General features: G+C 46.2%; 1 protein-coding gene across 6 annotated transcripts in view; it reads left to right on the plus strand.

Annotated features, from left to right (window-relative positions):
• Positions 1-14,169, plus strand: part of LOC311247246 (signal peptide peptidase-like 2A) — a 72,040-nt gene extending 57,871 nt beyond the window's left edge. For 4 of the 6 annotated variants that reach the window (XM_084337589.1, XM_084337590.1, XM_084337591.1 and 1 more), the window contains 7 exons: positions 494-550; positions 3,328-3,381; positions 7,327-7,426; positions 8,870-8,950; positions 9,912-10,072; positions 11,098-11,131; positions 12,641-14,169. In XM_084337589.1, coding sequence (XP_084193715.1) covers positions 494-550; positions 3,328-3,381; positions 7,327-7,426; positions 8,870-8,950; positions 9,912-10,072; positions 11,098-11,131; positions 12,641-12,681 — 528 coding nt within the window. In that variant the 3' untranslated portion in view covers positions 12,682-14,169. The remainder of the gene's footprint in view (positions 1-493; positions 551-3,327; positions 3,382-7,326; positions 7,427-8,869; positions 8,951-9,911; positions 10,073-11,097; positions 11,132-12,640) is intronic. The other 2 variants (XM_084337592.1, XM_084337593.1) reach the window with 1 other exon arrangement.
• The last annotated feature ends 1,978 nt before the right edge of the window (positions 14,170-16,147 follow it).

Raw genomic sequence — 16,147 nt, forward strand, 5'->3', positions numbered from 1 at the left:
CTCCCTCTGGTCTCTCCCTCTGGTCTCCCCTCCCTCTGGTCTCTCCCTCTGGTCTCTCCCTCTGGTCTCTCCCTCTGGTCTCTCCATCTGGTCTCCCCTCCCTCTGGTCTCTCCCTCTGGTCTCCCCTCCCTCTGGTATCTCCCTCTGGTCTCTCCCTCTGGTCTCTCCCTCTGGTCTCTCCCTCTGGTCTCTCCATCTGGTCTCTCCCTCTGGTCTCCCTCTGGTCTCTCCATCTGGTCTCTCCCTCTGGTCTCTCCCCTCCCTCTGGTCTCTCCCTCTGGTCTCTCCCTCTGGTCTCCTCCCTCTGGTCTCTCCCTCTGGTCTCTCCATCTGGTCTCTCCCTCTGGTCTCTCCCTCTGGTCTCTCCATCTGGTCTCTCCCTCTGGTCTCTCCCCTCCCTCTGGTCTCTCCCTCTGGTCTCTCCCTCTGGTCTCTCCATCTGGTCTCTCCCTCTGGTATCTCCCCTCCCTCTGGTCTCCCCTCCCTCAACAGAACGGAGTGAGCATCATGGTGCAGGTGGCCTTGGGTCCTGATGCGTCGGGAGAGAAGGTAAGTTCACTGCCTGTTTTAAAAGCTTGTGTTATTGTTGAAGTGGACCCGCTTCATTAACAAGCCCTTGTCTGATCTGGCTCGCTGTGTAGTGTCTGCTGTTGGTCCGCTCTCCCAGGGGAGCGCTCGCTGTGTAGTATCTGCTGTTGGTCCGCTCTCCCAGGGGAGCGCTCGCTGTGTAGTATCTGCTGTTGGTCCGCTCTCCCAGGGGAGCGCTCGCTGTGTAGTGTCTGCTGTTGGTCCGCTCTCCCAGGGGAGCGCTCGCTGTGTAGTGTCTGCTGTTGGTCCACTCTCCCAGGGGAGCGCTCGCTGTGTAGTGTCTGCTGTTGGTCCGCTCTCCCAGGGGAGCGCTCGCTGTGTAGTGTCTGCTGTTGGTCCGCTCTACCAGGGGAGCGCTCGCTGTGTAGTGTCTGCTGTTGGTCCGCTCTCCCAGGGGAGCGCTCGCTGTGTAGTATCTGCTGTTGGTCCGCTCTCCCAGGGGAGCGCTACATTTGATTGACTAACTCAGTGGTTCCCAAACTTTGGGGCACTCCGCCCATGGCGGGCCCTGGTGAATTACAGGGGGGGCTCTGGCAGATAGAGATTGAGGGAGACAAAATACCTTGTTCCCTCATATAGTAAAGTAAGTAAGTCAGTTTTATTTCTAAAGCACATTTAAAACAAATGTATTATCATCATACAGCACAAGTACAGCACAACGAAAATAAGTTTGGCATCCAACCAGAGTGCAAATGTAGCAGGAAAGTGCAATAGTGATATACAATGTACAGTAGGGGCGTAACGATGCATCGATCCTAATGTGACGATTCAACTGCATCGATTTGAAAATGTTAGGATTGATTATAATCAAAATATATATATATTTTTTTTTATTATGTTTTTCTTTTTTTGTGTATTGTTTTTATTGACCTATAGTCCATTCATGCTGAGTGAATCAGTTCCCCCAGCCACATTTGTGTATTCAAAAATGTTTGGGGAATTAACTGATAGAAAATTTATCGAATCGAATCGAATCGTGGTCAAATGAAGAGATTTCATGATGCATTGAATCGTTGCCTGAAGAATCGTAATCGAATTTAATCGTTGTGAGGTTGCATCGTTACACCCCTAATGTACAGGTGATTAAACTGGGTACAAATACTACTGAGTGTGGTGCTAATCAGATGTATGTACAGTAGGGATGTCCGATATTATGTAAAATGTGATATCGGAAAATATCGGTATCGGTTTAAAAACCGAAAAAAAATAAAAAAAATATTTGTTATATATATATCCAGTGAAATGATTAGTTACCTGAAATTATTCCGTTTTTTGGACGGGGAAACCCTGCATATATTGGTATCGGTTGATATCGGTTGATATCGGTATCGGAAATTAAGAGTTGGACAATATCGGAATATCGGTATCGGTAAAAAAGCCAATATCGAGCATCCCTAATGTACAGAGTTGTAGTATTAATATGTACAGTGATACAGGTGTAGTCATACTGACCAGCAGTGTAACTAGTAAGAGTACGATATGTACATATATAAAGGACTATTTGCAGGTAAGTACAGACAGGTGTGGATAGATATACAGTATATGCGGTGAGAATATATATATATATGGTATATACAGCATTATTGTACATGCTATCATACAGAGCTATGGGTTTTATGCAGGTGTATAAGTAAGTATATAGAGGGGTTATAGAGGGGTTATATAACATATAACAACAAATAATACAAAAGAGAAAACATATCCATCTACCATATACAATCAGGTCCATAAATAAAATGTTCACAATTTTGGCTCTGTACACCACCACAATGAACTTGAAATGAAACAATTGAGATGTTTAAGTGCAGACTTTCAGCTTTAATTTGAGGCTATTCTGATAACATTCTGAAGTTACTAATGCAAAAAAGGAAAATCACTTTTAGTGCTAATGAAATAGAGTAACATAGGTCTGAACTTGAGTTGAACTTGAACTTGTGTACTACTCACATTCTTCTGTAGCCTTTGCAATAGAAATATAAAAATAAACGGTATAAGCTGGAAAATACCACAGCCATCCATAGCCTGAAGTCTTATGTAGTACAGGTCCAAATTTGATAAAAATCCATTCGGAAATGGCTCTTTGAGAGAGATCTGGGTAAACCGTGGGCCAAAAAGAAAGCACTCCAGAATTCCATTTCCTCATCACGGCCATTCATTCAAAGTCTGACTCCGGGGTGGTCATCTGACGCTCGCTCTTTCCTGACATATCGTCATGTAACTCGAGAACCGAGGCACGGATTTGGTCGAGTGAGGTGGCGTCCAAACGGCAACAAATAGATCTTTAATTCTGTCATTTATATGTTCGGCCAAAAAATGCAGCCCCGAGCCGATCTAGACGCTCACAAAGTGCCGTGACTTCCGTCTGTTCCGCCGGCGGGCCGTTGCATATTAAGAGGTTGGTAAAGCACATCTCGATTGTTTCATTTCAAATCCATTGTGGTTGTGTTTCCAATTGACCTGTCTCAAACCCCGCCCTCTTTTCTTGATCCTCCAATCACAACTGTCGCTTACCTCGGACAAACCAAGTTTGTCCGAGGTAAGCGACAGTTGTGATTGGAGGATCAAGAAAAGAGGGCGGGGTTTGAGACGGGTCCATTCCCCACCAGGGGCCTGACTAGGGGGGAGGTTTGGGAGCCACTGGACTCACCTGTCTGCTGTTCATTCCCTCTCTTGAGGGGAGCTGGATCTGAGTGACTAACTAACGTGTGTGTTGGGGTTGGGGCGGGTTCTTGTCGTAGACACACGGTAACATGGTGGAGGTCCCTGCTGAACCCCAGGCTCCCTATGAGAAAGTAAGGTCTTTCCCTTTACCCTCCATTCTCTGTCCTGCATCTCATCGGGGTGGGCGGGGTGTTGTAGGCACGGTTCCAAGGAGAACCCTTTCTAACAGGTGGAACCCCATCGGGGTGGGCGGGGTGTTGTAGGCACGGTTCCAAGGAGAACCCTTTCTAACAGGTGGAACCTAACATGCTGCTCTCTTAGTTGACCCACATTCAAATAACCTTTAATGTCATTTAAAATGATTGGGATTATTCACTCTTCTTCTACGGGGATTTAGTGTGTCGGCCTCCAACCAATACGGAGCGACAGTGGCTCGGGAGGTAAAGCAGTCGTCTGGTAATCCAGAGGTTCCCGGTTCGATTCCCGCTCCTCCCGGACAGCGTGTCGAAGTGTCCTTGAGCAAGACACTTATCCCCTAATTGCTCCCGATCAGCAGGTCGGCACCTTGCGAGGTCGCCTCCGCCGTCTGTGAGTGAACGTGTGAGTGGATGTGAGGAACAAATTGTAAAGCGCTTTGAACATAAGCTGTTATATAAATGCAGCCATTTATTCCCCTATAGCTATGTTACGACTCCTTCACTCCTATTCATCCCGTTGCAAAGGGAAGGAACCCGTCTCGCATGATCAGCCGAGTATCAAAACCCTGTCATCATAGCACAGATAATTACTGTTTTTTTCTAGTTTTTTTTGCACCGCCCAAATTAAAGGTGGGGTACGCACTTTCTGAAACTGAGCTATGCTCTATGCACAACCACAGGTTTCCCTAAGTGGTTTAGCTACGGGTGCTTTTCAACAAGGAACACAATGGTGCTGTTTGAGTTCCAATGCAAATCCCAGAAACCGCTTGAATGAATGAATGAATGAATGATCATTACATTTATATAGCGCTTTTCTAGACACTCAAAGCGCTCCCCACAACAATGTAGGGTGGAAATGGCCTCCTTCACCACCACTTGGCAGGTAAAACTAAATCTGATTGGTTCTTTTTTTTTTATCCACTTTTTCTCCCATTTTCTATATTTTCTCCCATCCCAATTTCGTATCATCCAATTCAACCCTCCCCTGTCACGAACGCTGTTTCTTGCCTCCCACAAGCCGGCTGCAATGTGGACTAAGTCATACATAGCACAAGTCCCCTCCGGTACTTGAGGTAACAGCAGTCCCATCTTTTCACCTGCGCAGCTCGATCTCTCAGTGGCGAGGAGTAACGCGTGGGAGGCTCACGCTGCCCCCGACACTTCCTGATTCTACTGCGCAGGCGCACCAACCGACCTGTAGGAGTCGCTGTCCACAACGCCCGATCCCCACCCATCAGTTTCCCACCCCCTAATACGGCCAATGTGTATTAGTATGAACGACCAGCTAAACTGAAAGCAATGTGGAGCGCTGGGCTCGAACAGGCAAGCCCAGCGTCTCTGCATTCGTGGCGAGCGCCTTGCCCACTATGCCACGTAGCCGCCCAATCTGATTGGTTCTTATGACTCCAGCCCCCCGCCACTGTCTGATTCCAGGGTCAGACAGACCCTCACAGAGACCAGATATTATGTATTGGTAGATGTTGGGATGTAAAGAGAATCTAGCCTACTTCACCTTTATATTGTGTTGATACCTGATGTCACATGGGTTTAAATGTTGACACCCGGGTGGGTTTTGGTGATGTCATTATTTTGGTCTTCAGTCCTATTTAACCCTTTCACTGCCACACGACAAGGTTAACCCTTTACTATCACACAACCGACGGCGATGCTCCATCATTAGCTCCGCGGATGCGGAGCTAATGATGGAGCATCGCCGTCAACTTGTGTGATAGTAAAGGGCTAACCTTCTGTATTGTCACAGTGAAAGGGTTAACCGGCTGTCGTGTGGCAGTGAAAGGGTTAAGCATTTTCTTAGACGGGGACATTACTTACGTTACTTTAAATCAATACAACATTTTTAAATGATTAGTCTTTAGTTAGGGCTGTACCGAATGTCATTTTTTAACATTCGAAGCTTCTATTGAAGTATTCGAACGAAGCTTCGAATGTCTGTCGTCATATTTTATGAGGTAATTTTTTTTTATTATTATCCTCAAACTAAATCCTCTACATTTACATACATTTAGTCATTTAGCTGACGCTTTTATCCAAAGCGACTTACAAGTTCTGTACGACAAGACAGCAAGAAGGGTACAACTCTATCAGCTGAGTAACAATGTTCATCAAGTGTTGCGTGTTACAGTGTAGGTTAGTTTATTAGGACAAGTGCATGACAGTAAGGTTAGTCGGGGTTAGATTTTTTTTTTTTTTTTTTTTTTTTTTTTTTAATCATTTCAGATAATGGTTGAAGAAGTGAGTCTTTAGTCGACGGCGAAAGATTGGACGGGATTCGGCTGTCCTAACTGGGATGGGTAGTTCATTCCACCATTGTGGGGCAAGGACTGAGAATAGGCGGCTTCTCTTTGATGACCCTCCGGGAGCTTGGATAGGAGTAGGTCTGAGGCGGCCAGAAGATGCAGAGCGTAGGGGTCTTGAGGGTGTGTAGTTAGAGACCATTGACCGGAGGTAGGCGGGAGCGGTTCCCTTTGAATAAAGTGATTAATCTGATTAAATTAGTCTTTTATTTTTTATTAAATCAACTTTCTTTAACTCTTTCAGTGCCACTCACGAGATTTCTCGTGTTTTTTTATAGGTGGTTGCTAGCCACTCACGAGATTTCTCTGATTTTTTTTTTTTTTTTTTTTTTTGCGATCTGAAAAATTATTGCATCACCCGAGCCTACCCGAGTATAGCCGAGGGGCGCCGACGATCACTGTGGAAAAAAGCGCCCCCTGTCGTCTCCCAGATGATATAAGTGATTTTGGAATGGACTCAATGAAAATGAATGGGGAAAAAAATCCGGTACTCCACATTTTCCAGTTCACTGATCCAGCCGGGGTTACTAGAGTTCATTCTGGAGCCTCAGATCCCCGCGGATCATGGAGTTCTACTGTATCGCGTTGGATCCATACACGTATCGATTTCTTCGAATGGTGATCAGGAATTGGAATATACCAGTTGGATACCATCTGATGTCAGGTAAGGACTCTATGTTATCAGTGGTAGGATAATCAGAGTAAGTTTGATGAAGTTATAAGCTGTTTTGTGAAATGTCTTCTTTCGTTTTCACTGTAAAAGTCCGAGAGGAAATCAACGAGGCGATTATCCGCGCGCGGCCGTAATGTGCGTGCGTGCACGTATAATATTGATCATCTAGCGTTTATTTGAAAACGATTCATAAAAAGGCCGACGAATATCAACGTTGTGGAATATTCCACTAAAAGACGATTTTCATAGAATGCTCCAGAATGAGTTGTTTTTTATATCAAAACGGGGGCTTTTCTAACTGCTCTGAAACGGCAACGACGCGATAAAAAAACAATCTGCCTTCACAGCACTGTCTGGAAAAGAGTCTTTGATAATGCGATGGGCAGATTAGACACATAGCCATAATTTAAAACATAGATTAGGCAATATTAACGTTAACATTGGCGCCGATGGTGGCATTCAAGCGGTAAAACGGAAAACCAGGCGTGGCATTGAAAGAGTTAATGAATATAACTCATCAGTTTTGTCAAGCGCCGAGTGCCAAGCAGATGCAGATAGGCTACATCATTTATGATAAATGTTTTATTTCAATTTTTATGACTAGTCATATACTATAATAGTATAATACTATAATATTAGTGTAGCCTAATCTTTACCTGCAACTGTGAAGAAAAACCCCATTGGTTTTAAACAGAATAAATAGACACATAAAAAAAAAGATATATAAGAAAAATAATAATAATTTTATAAAAAATTCGAATGTTGATTTAGAATTCGAATGTCAATATTATGATCGAAGCTTCGAAGCATTCGGTACAGCCCTACCTTTAGCTTCCATGCCTGGTTAATAGAAAGAGAGCTGCAGTGACCTTCTTCATCCTCCTCCTCCAGCTGCCGTTGATGATGCGCGTCCCGCGGTTCTCCGCATGGGCGCAGAACCTGTGTGGGATGCAATTCTCTATCCTGGGCTACGGAGACATCATTGTGCCCGGTGAGCCAACCACCTCCCTGTCAGAGTGGAGCTCCCCCTGGTGGAGACACCACACCACAACCACCTCCCTGTCAGAGTGGAGCTGCCCCCTGGTGGAGACACCACAGCACAACCACCTCCCTGTCAGAGTGGAGCTCCCCCTGGTGGAGACACCACACCACAACCACCTCCCTGTCAGAGTGGAGCTCCCCCTGGTGGAGACACCACAGCACAACCACCTCCCTGTCAGAGTGGAGCTGCCCCCTGGTGGAGACACCACAGCACAACCACCTCCCTGTCAGAGTGGATCTGCCCCCTGGTGGAGACACCACAGGCTGACTGCTAGCCTGGCAGCGTCTATGCTTTTACCCACGCGTTCGTGTTTCCGAGTTCCCGTTTTGCACTCTGATTGGCCATGTCATGTGACATGTGCGCCAATCGTGGGACGGCAAGTTCTGCGCCTATTTCCGGGTTGAACAGCCTGCAAACTACCTAACGCCTAGTTTATCACTGGTTAAGCTTAGGCTACTCTTTCGCAGTTGGTTAAGGTTAGAGTTTGGAATTAGGGCAGGCGTTCTATCGCCATGCTCTAAGACAAACTCTAACCTTAATCAACTTCGAAAGAGCGCCTAAGCTTAACCAGTGTAGAAACTTGCGGTCCCACGATTAGGCGTACATGTCACATGACCTGGCCAATCAGAGACGCGGAAACACGAACGCGTTGGTAAAAGCAATCAGGCAGCCTGGCAAGCTACATGTAACACCTCACATAGAGAGAGAGAGAGGGTCTAGCTAAACTACATGTAACACCTCACAGAGAGAGAGAGAGGGTCTAGCTAAACTACATGTAACACCTCACAGAGAGAGAGAGAGAGGGTCTAGCTAAACTACATGTAACACCTCACAGAGAGAGAGAGAGAGGGTCTAGCTAAACTACATGTAACACCTCACAGAGAGAGAGAGGGTCTAGCTAAACTACATGTAACACCTCACAGAGAGAGAGAGGGTCTAGCTAAACTACATGTAACACCTCACAGAGAGAGAGAGAGGGTCTAGCTAAACTAAAAGTCTAAAAACTAAAACTAAACTAAACTAAAACTAAACTAAACTAAACTAAAACTAAAAGTCAGTGTACAGCATTAGCTGCAAAATATGTAGACGGTTGTCACAAAATAAGAGAACAAGCCCTGTAAATGTATCTGAATGGCCACACTTGAAAAATGACTACCCGATCACAGAGAGAGAGAGAGAGAGAGAGAGAGAGAGGGTCTAGCTAAACTACATGTAACACCTCACACAGAGAGAGAGAGAGAGAGAGAGAGAGAGAGAGAGAGAGAGAGAGAAAGAGAGAGAGAGGGTCTAGCTAAACTACATGTAACACCTCACACCTCATGGGGGGGGTAGCTAAATGAATTGTGAACCACCCATAATGCAACACATACCTGTGGTTCCTCCTGCTCCCAGGTCTGCTGGTGGCCTACTGCAGTAAGTTTGACGTGTGGATCAACAGCCCCAAGAAGGTCTATTTTGTCTGCTGCTGTATAGGTAAACTCTCTCTCCTCTCCGCTCTTCTCATCTCCTCTGCTCCTCCTCTCCTCTGCTCCTCCTCCTCTCCTCTCCTCTCATCTCCTCCTCTCCTCCTCTCCTACTCATCTGCCCCTCTCCTATCTCCTCTCCTCTCTCCTCTCCTCTCCATCTCCTCCTCCTCTGCTCATCTCCTCTCTCCTCCTCCTCTGCTCATCTCCTCTCCTCTCCTCTGCTCCTCTCCTCTCTCCTCCTCCTCATCTCCTCCTCCTCTGCTCATCTCCTCTCCTCTCCTCCTCATCTCCTCTGCTCATCTTCTCTCTCCTCCTCCTCTGCTCCTCTCCTCCTCTCATCCTCTGCTCCTCTCCTCTCATCTCATCTCCTCCTCTCATCTCCTCCTCCTCCTCTGCTCCTCTCCTCCTCATCTCCTCCTCTGCTCATCTCTCATCTCCTCCTCTGCTCCTCTCCTCCTCTGCTCCTCTCTCGTCTCATCTCCTCCTCCTCTGCTCCTCTCTCCTCATCTCATCTCCTCCTCCTCTCCTCCTCTCCTCTGCTCCTCTCTTCCTCCTCTCCTCTCCTCCTCTCCTCCTCTCCTCATCTGCTCCTCTCCTCCTCTGCTCCTCTCTCCTCTCATCTCCTCCTCTCCTCCTCATCTCCTCCTCCTCTGCTCCTCTGCTCCTCTCCTCTTTCTCTGCTCCTCTCCTCTCCTCCTCTGCTCCTCATCTCCTCCTCCTCTGCTCCTCTTCTCCTCTCCTCCTCTGCTCCTCTCCTCCTCCTCTGCTCCTCTCCTCCTCCTCTGCTCCTCTCCTCCTCTGCTCCTCTCCTGCCCTCCTCCTCTGCTCCTCTCCTCTCCTCCTCTGCTCCTCTCTCCCTATCCTCATCATGGAACCATTAAGGTTCAGGTTCTAATGAGTGCCTAGCCAGGGCTTGGGTTTACCTCGTCTGTGTTTCTGTGTCTTGTCCTATGTGCTTCTCCCTGTAGCCTACCTGTTGGGGATGGCGGTGACCTTTGCAGTGATGCTGTTGTCAGGAATGGGGCAGCCAGCCCTGCTCTACCTCGTGCCGTTCACCCTGGTGACCTCTGCCCTGGTGGCCTGGAGCCGGGGAGAGATGAGGCAGTTCTGGGCCGGGACCACGTACGAGGTGAGGAGGACGGAACAGCATAGACAACATTCCCAGGCTGTGTGTTGATTACGGTGATGCAGCTAGCTTACATCTGGTATGGTGATGACGTTAGCTTACATCTGGTATGGTGATGACGTTAGCTTACATCTGGTATGGTGATGACGTTAGCTTACATCTGGTATGGTGATGACGTTAGCTTACATCTGGTATGGTGATGAAGCTAGCTTACATCTGGTATGGTGATGACGTTAGCTTACATCTGGTATGGTGATGAAGCTAGCTTACATCTGGTATGGTGATGACGTTAGCTTACATCTGGTATGGTGATGACGTTAGCTTACATCTGGTATGGTGAGGAAGCTAGCTTACATCTGGTATGGTGATGACGTTAGCTTACATCTGGTATGGTGAGGAAGCTAGCTTACATCTGGTATGGTGATGACGTTAGCTTACATCTGGTATGGTGAGGAAGCTAGCTTACATCTGGTATGGTGATGACGTTAGCTTACATCTGGTATGGTGATGAAGTTAGCTTACATCTGGTATGGTGATGAAGTTAGCTTACATCTGGTATGGTGATGAAGCTATCTTACATCTGGTATGGTGATGAAGTTAGCTTACATCTGGTATGGTGAGGAAGCTAGCTTACATCTGGTATGGTGAGGAAGCTAGCTTACATCTGGTATGGTGAGGAAGCTAGCTTACATCTGGTATGGTGATGACGTTAGCTTACATCTGGTATGGTGATGAAGCTAGCTTACATCTGGTATGGTGATGACGTTAGCTTACATCTGGTATGGTGATGACGTTAGCTTACATCTGGTATGGTGAGGAAGCTAGCTTACATCTGGTATGGTGATGAAGCTAGCTTACATCTGGTATGGTGATGACGTTAGCTTACATCTGGTATGGTGAGGAAGCTAGCTTACATCTGGTATGGTGAGGAAGCTAGCTTACATCTGGTCACGCTAACAAAAGAAGTAGCCAAAAGCGTACATTGGATTACGGCAAGCATTTTACTGACCCGGCTTCCTCTCCACCAGGTCTTGGACTCGTCCAGGGACCCTTTACTGCCAGGTGTGTTTCCAGAAGATCTTTATTCACCTGCTCCTGCATCCCTGCTGCCGCCTGTTCTCTACCTCCTCTTTCTGCTCTGTCTGTTCTCTACCTCCTCTGTCTGTTCTCTGTGTTCTCTACCTCCTCTTTCTGTTCTGTCTGTTCTCTACCTCTTTCTGCTCTGTCTGTTCTCTACCTCCTCTTTCTGCTGCTCTGTCTGTTCTCTACCTCCTCTTTCTGCTGCTCCCTCTGTTCTCTACCTCCTCTTTCTGCTGCTCCCTCTGTTCTCTACCTCCTTTCTGCTGCTCCCTCTGTTCTCTACCTCCTCTTTCTGCTGCTCCCTCTGTTCTCTACCTCCTCTTTCTGCTGCTCTGTCTGTTCTCTACCTCCTTCTTTCTGTCTGTCCTGAACTCACGTCTGTCCTGAACTCATGTCTGTCCTGAACTCATGTCTGTCCTGAACTCACATCTGTCCTGAACTCATGTCTTGTCCTGAACTCATGTCTTGTCCTGAACTCATGTCTGTCCTGAACTCATGTCTTTTCCTGAACTCACGTCTGTCCTGAACTCACGTCTGTCCTGAACTCATGTCTGTCCTGAACTCATGTCTGTCCTGAACTCACGTCTGTCCTGAACTCATGTCTGTCCTGAACTCACGTCTGTCCTGAACTCATGTCTGTCCTGAACTCATGTCTGTCCTGAACTCATGTCTGTCCTGAACTCACGTCTTGTCCTGAACTCACGTCTTGTCCTGAACTCATGTCTGTCCTGAACTCATGTCTGTCCTGAACTCATGTCTGTCCTGAACTCATGTCTGTCCTGAACTCACGTCTGTCCTGAACTCATGTCTGTCCTGAACTCATGTCTGTCCTGAACTCATGTCTTGTCCTGAACTCACGTCTGTCCTGAACTCATGTCTGTCCTGAACTCATGTCTGTCCTGAACTCATGTCTTGTCCTGAACTCATGTCTGTCCTGAACTCACGTCTGTCCTGAACTCATGTCTGTCCTGAACTCATGTCTTGTCCTGAACTCATGTCTGTCCTGAACTCATGTCTGTCCTGAACTCACGTCTTGTTCTGAACTCATGTCTGTCCTGAACTCATGTCTTGTCCTGAACTCATGTCTGTCCTGAACTCATGTCTGTCCTGAACTCACGTCTTGTCCTGAACTCACATCTTGTCCTGAACTCATGTCTGTCCTGAACTCATGTCTGTCCTGAACTCATGTCTGTCCTGAACTCACGTCTTGTCCTGAACTCATGTCTGTCCTGAACTCACGTCTTGTCCTGAACTCACGTCTTGTCCTGAACTCACGTCTTGTCCTGAACTCATGTCTGTCCTGAACTCATGTCTGTCCTGAACTCACGTCTTGTCCTGAACTCACGTCTGTCCTGAACTCACGTCTTGTCCTGAACTCATGTCTGTCCTGAACTCATGTCTGTCCTGAACTCACGTCTTGTCCTGAACTCACGTCTTGTCCTGAACTCACGTCTTGTCCTCCTTGTCTTGTCCTCCTTGTCTTGTCCCCAGAGAGAGACGCTGACGGCACTGTAGGAGGAGAGAAATGCTGACTTCAACTGATGGGCAAAGGAACCGACAGCTGGAGTCTTTTTTAATTGTTATTATTGTTAATGAATCTGAACATGGTCCGAGCAAGGGAAATAAAATACTTTATTGTATCCGAAAATATTTTTTATTTAGTTTTTAGCTTTTAAACAATCTGTGTTTATTTTGGTTGAACTGTACAGTTAGAACTGTACTGTGGTGGCTGGTGTGCATATTCTATATATGAAACAGACATTTACTTTAACTCATTGGGCGCCAAAAACGTAGTATCTAGTTTTTAGATCCGTTGATCTTCTTCCTTTGATCCCCATTCTAAACACTCAGCCGGAGCTCCCTAGGTCTCTCTGGCTCATCTGCCTACGTTGGAATTGCAATGACGATCGAATCTCACCAGGTGGCAGTATCGCCTACCTTTTGAACTGGGGATATCAGTTGTCTTCCAGCCCGGGCCAGTACTGAGTTTACCTCCGGCTCTTTCCGCCTAGCAGTGGATCACAACATAGCAATCGGTGGAAGATTTGGTGCCTCAGAGCTATTCTTTCCCGTTTGGTAGCCATGCCCAATATACACGAGTAATTGCGATCGCCATGGTATCAACTGGGATTTATTCATTTTGGAGTACCTTCTGACTGAGGTAAGGTCTATCTTAGGTACCTGCTGGTCTTTTTTTTACGTAAAACATGCTTCTGTACCGATCAGTGTCGTGTTTTACCGGACGTAAAACATGCTCGACAAACACGATCGCAGTTTCTAGTTAAAACGACCCCCCCCCCCCCCACACATGGTATATACCTTTGATTTGGAAGTATTTGGGGTTTCAGGCAATCAACCAGAACGATTTGGGCATATTGCATATAACGCGTCATATCTCGCGATCTATGAAAAAACACTGGATTATTTTGGAAAGGGGCGATGTTTAGCGTGTAATAGCGCACAAACTACAGTATGTAGAAATTAACTGATTAGTTAGTGATGGACTATGAACAATGCCTGTCAAATGAGCCATACTATTGTCTCCATAGCTAGAACACACAATGGGTCTGCAAACATCGCTAAAATGGTCAATAACGCTGGTGCCATTGAGTACAGATGGGGAAAGAGGGTGGTGCCCAATGAGTTAAAGAGATGTTTTTGCCTGAACCCTGGTGTTCTGTTGTGAGGAGGTGTCTGGTTATCATGTCCTCGCAACAAAACTATAGGATGAAGGTTGAAAGTTGGAAAAGTGTCCCTTTAATAGTTTGAAAGGCTTGTTTGTGCCTGAAGATGCAGGGTATTCTCTTCACATGTGTTCCAAGTATAGATAGAAATGCTGTTCTGCCTCTACATGATGCCTTGGTGACAGATTGAGAAAGCACTTTATAATATTTTGATGGGGGTGGGGAGTGTTATTGATACATTGTAGCCATGTTGTGATAACCTTTTGATAATTATCTCTGGGGGTTCAGTGTCACATGTGATTTATTTTGCCTTATATTAAAATAACTACTTATTTCAACTAACCTGCTCGTCAGCTCCTCACTCCTTTCTGCTGTTTCCACCTAGATGTGTCTTCTACATGTTTATGGTAATGGTTTATTTATATTGTTCTTTTATCCAAAGCGCTTTACAATGTGTTCCTCCCAACATCACTCATTCACACACCGACGGCGGAGGTGACCAAGGTGCCAACCTGCTCATCGGGAGCAGTTGGGGGGATAAGTGTCTTGCAGGAATCGAACCGGGAATCTCCAGATTACCAGATGACTACTCTGCCTCCTGAGCCACTGTCTGTCACCCCCCCCCCCCCCCCCCCCCCCCCGATGCAGGAATAAATACAGTAGCCTCAGACACGTGCACAGATGGGACACGAGGGGGCTGGAGCCCCTGCCGCTCAGACGCCACAGATGTTCTCTACCTCAGGCCAAAAGTGCCCTTATTTGGCTGGTGTTAATTGTATAAAAAAAAAATCTATTATTATTGAAATTGAAATTCTATCAATTATGGGAGTTGTATAGTAATATCCACAAAAAATACATCTTGTCAAGTTAAAAAGCACTGCGCTCTGCAAACACATTATGGGCACAGTGGAGGGGTGGAGAACATGAAGGAGCTCACTGGGAGGTACCCTATCCCCCCCCCCCTCCCAGTGAGCTGTGGTGTTCCACAAGGAAGCATACTAGGACCGCTACTGTTCCTCATTTATGCAAATGACATGTCGTCAGCTTGTGACTGCAACTTGTTCCTGTTCGCGGACGACTCAGCCCTGCTGGTCTCTGACAAGAACAAGTTACAGGTTGAAAAAACCCTCAGCTCTGAACTCGGCAGAATCTGCACCTGGCTCGCTGATAACAAACTATCATTACACATGGGTAAAACAGAGTCCATTCTCTTCGGTTCAAATAACAAACTCAGCAAGACCGACGGCTTCTCAGTTACAGTGGGTGACAATATTGTCGCAAGGAAAGATGAAATTACCTACCTAGGTTCCATCCTAGAGGCTAATCTTTCCTGTGACAAAATGGCATCTAATGTAATAAAAAAAAAGTCACTAGATTTTTTTTTAAACAATATGTTTATTGGTATTTTCTTTTTTTTCAGTTTTACAGCATCAGTTCAACAGTTCAACAACCATACAAAAGGAAATGCTGCCAACTGCCCCCCCTCCCCCGCCCCGAGTTACAGAAAAATAGATACAAAATAACCCCCCCCCCCCCTGAAATAAAAATAAAAAATCAATATAAACAAAAAGAAAACCTCTAGGCCAGACCCCCCCTCCCCTCCCCCAGACTAGGACCTCAACAAATTCAGTTATTTATTTATTTTTACACATTTTGAGAATTTAGTAAACCCAGTTACACCCGTCTAACAGGTGCCCATACTTCTATACCAAACAAATAAATATCTAACGTTACATCTTTTCTCTTCAAAGAGCAACTAATAACATTTACAGTATCATTCATTGCAATATATACCCATCTGAAAGACAAAAGGGAGCTTCAATAATAGCCTACATCGTCAACCTACTATGTAATCTGTTCTAAGTATTGCCTAAACCCAGCCCAGCATTTATCAAAGAGATGTGGTTTTTTCTTAAGATTGAACATTATTTTCTCTGATGCCATGTACGAAGAGACAAACAAGATTCTTGTACCGGATCTCCTCTCTGGTAAACAAGAATACCCTGAAGACTAACAGGAGCACTCATTCAAGGGTACTACGACTATGCTTGCACCTCATGGTACCAAAGCACCTCAAAGGCGCTAAAAACAAAATTACAAACATCTCAAAACAAACTGGTCAGTCTACTGCTTGACCTGACTCCTAGAACCCACCTCACCCCTGCCCACTTTGACTACCTATAGATGGCTTAGAGTAGACGACAGAGTACAGCAACTTGCAATGGGCCTGGTCTTCAAGATACACTACACCACTAAGGTACCCATGTACATGTCAAAATACTTCCCAAAGGTCCGTGAATACCACGACCACAAC

Source organism: Notolepis coatsorum (genome assembly GCF_963971535.1).
Source record: "Notolepis coatsorum genome assembly, chromosome: 20".
Classification (NCBI taxonomy): Eukaryota; Metazoa; Chordata; class Actinopteri; order Aulopiformes; family Paralepididae; genus Notolepis; species Notolepis coatsorum.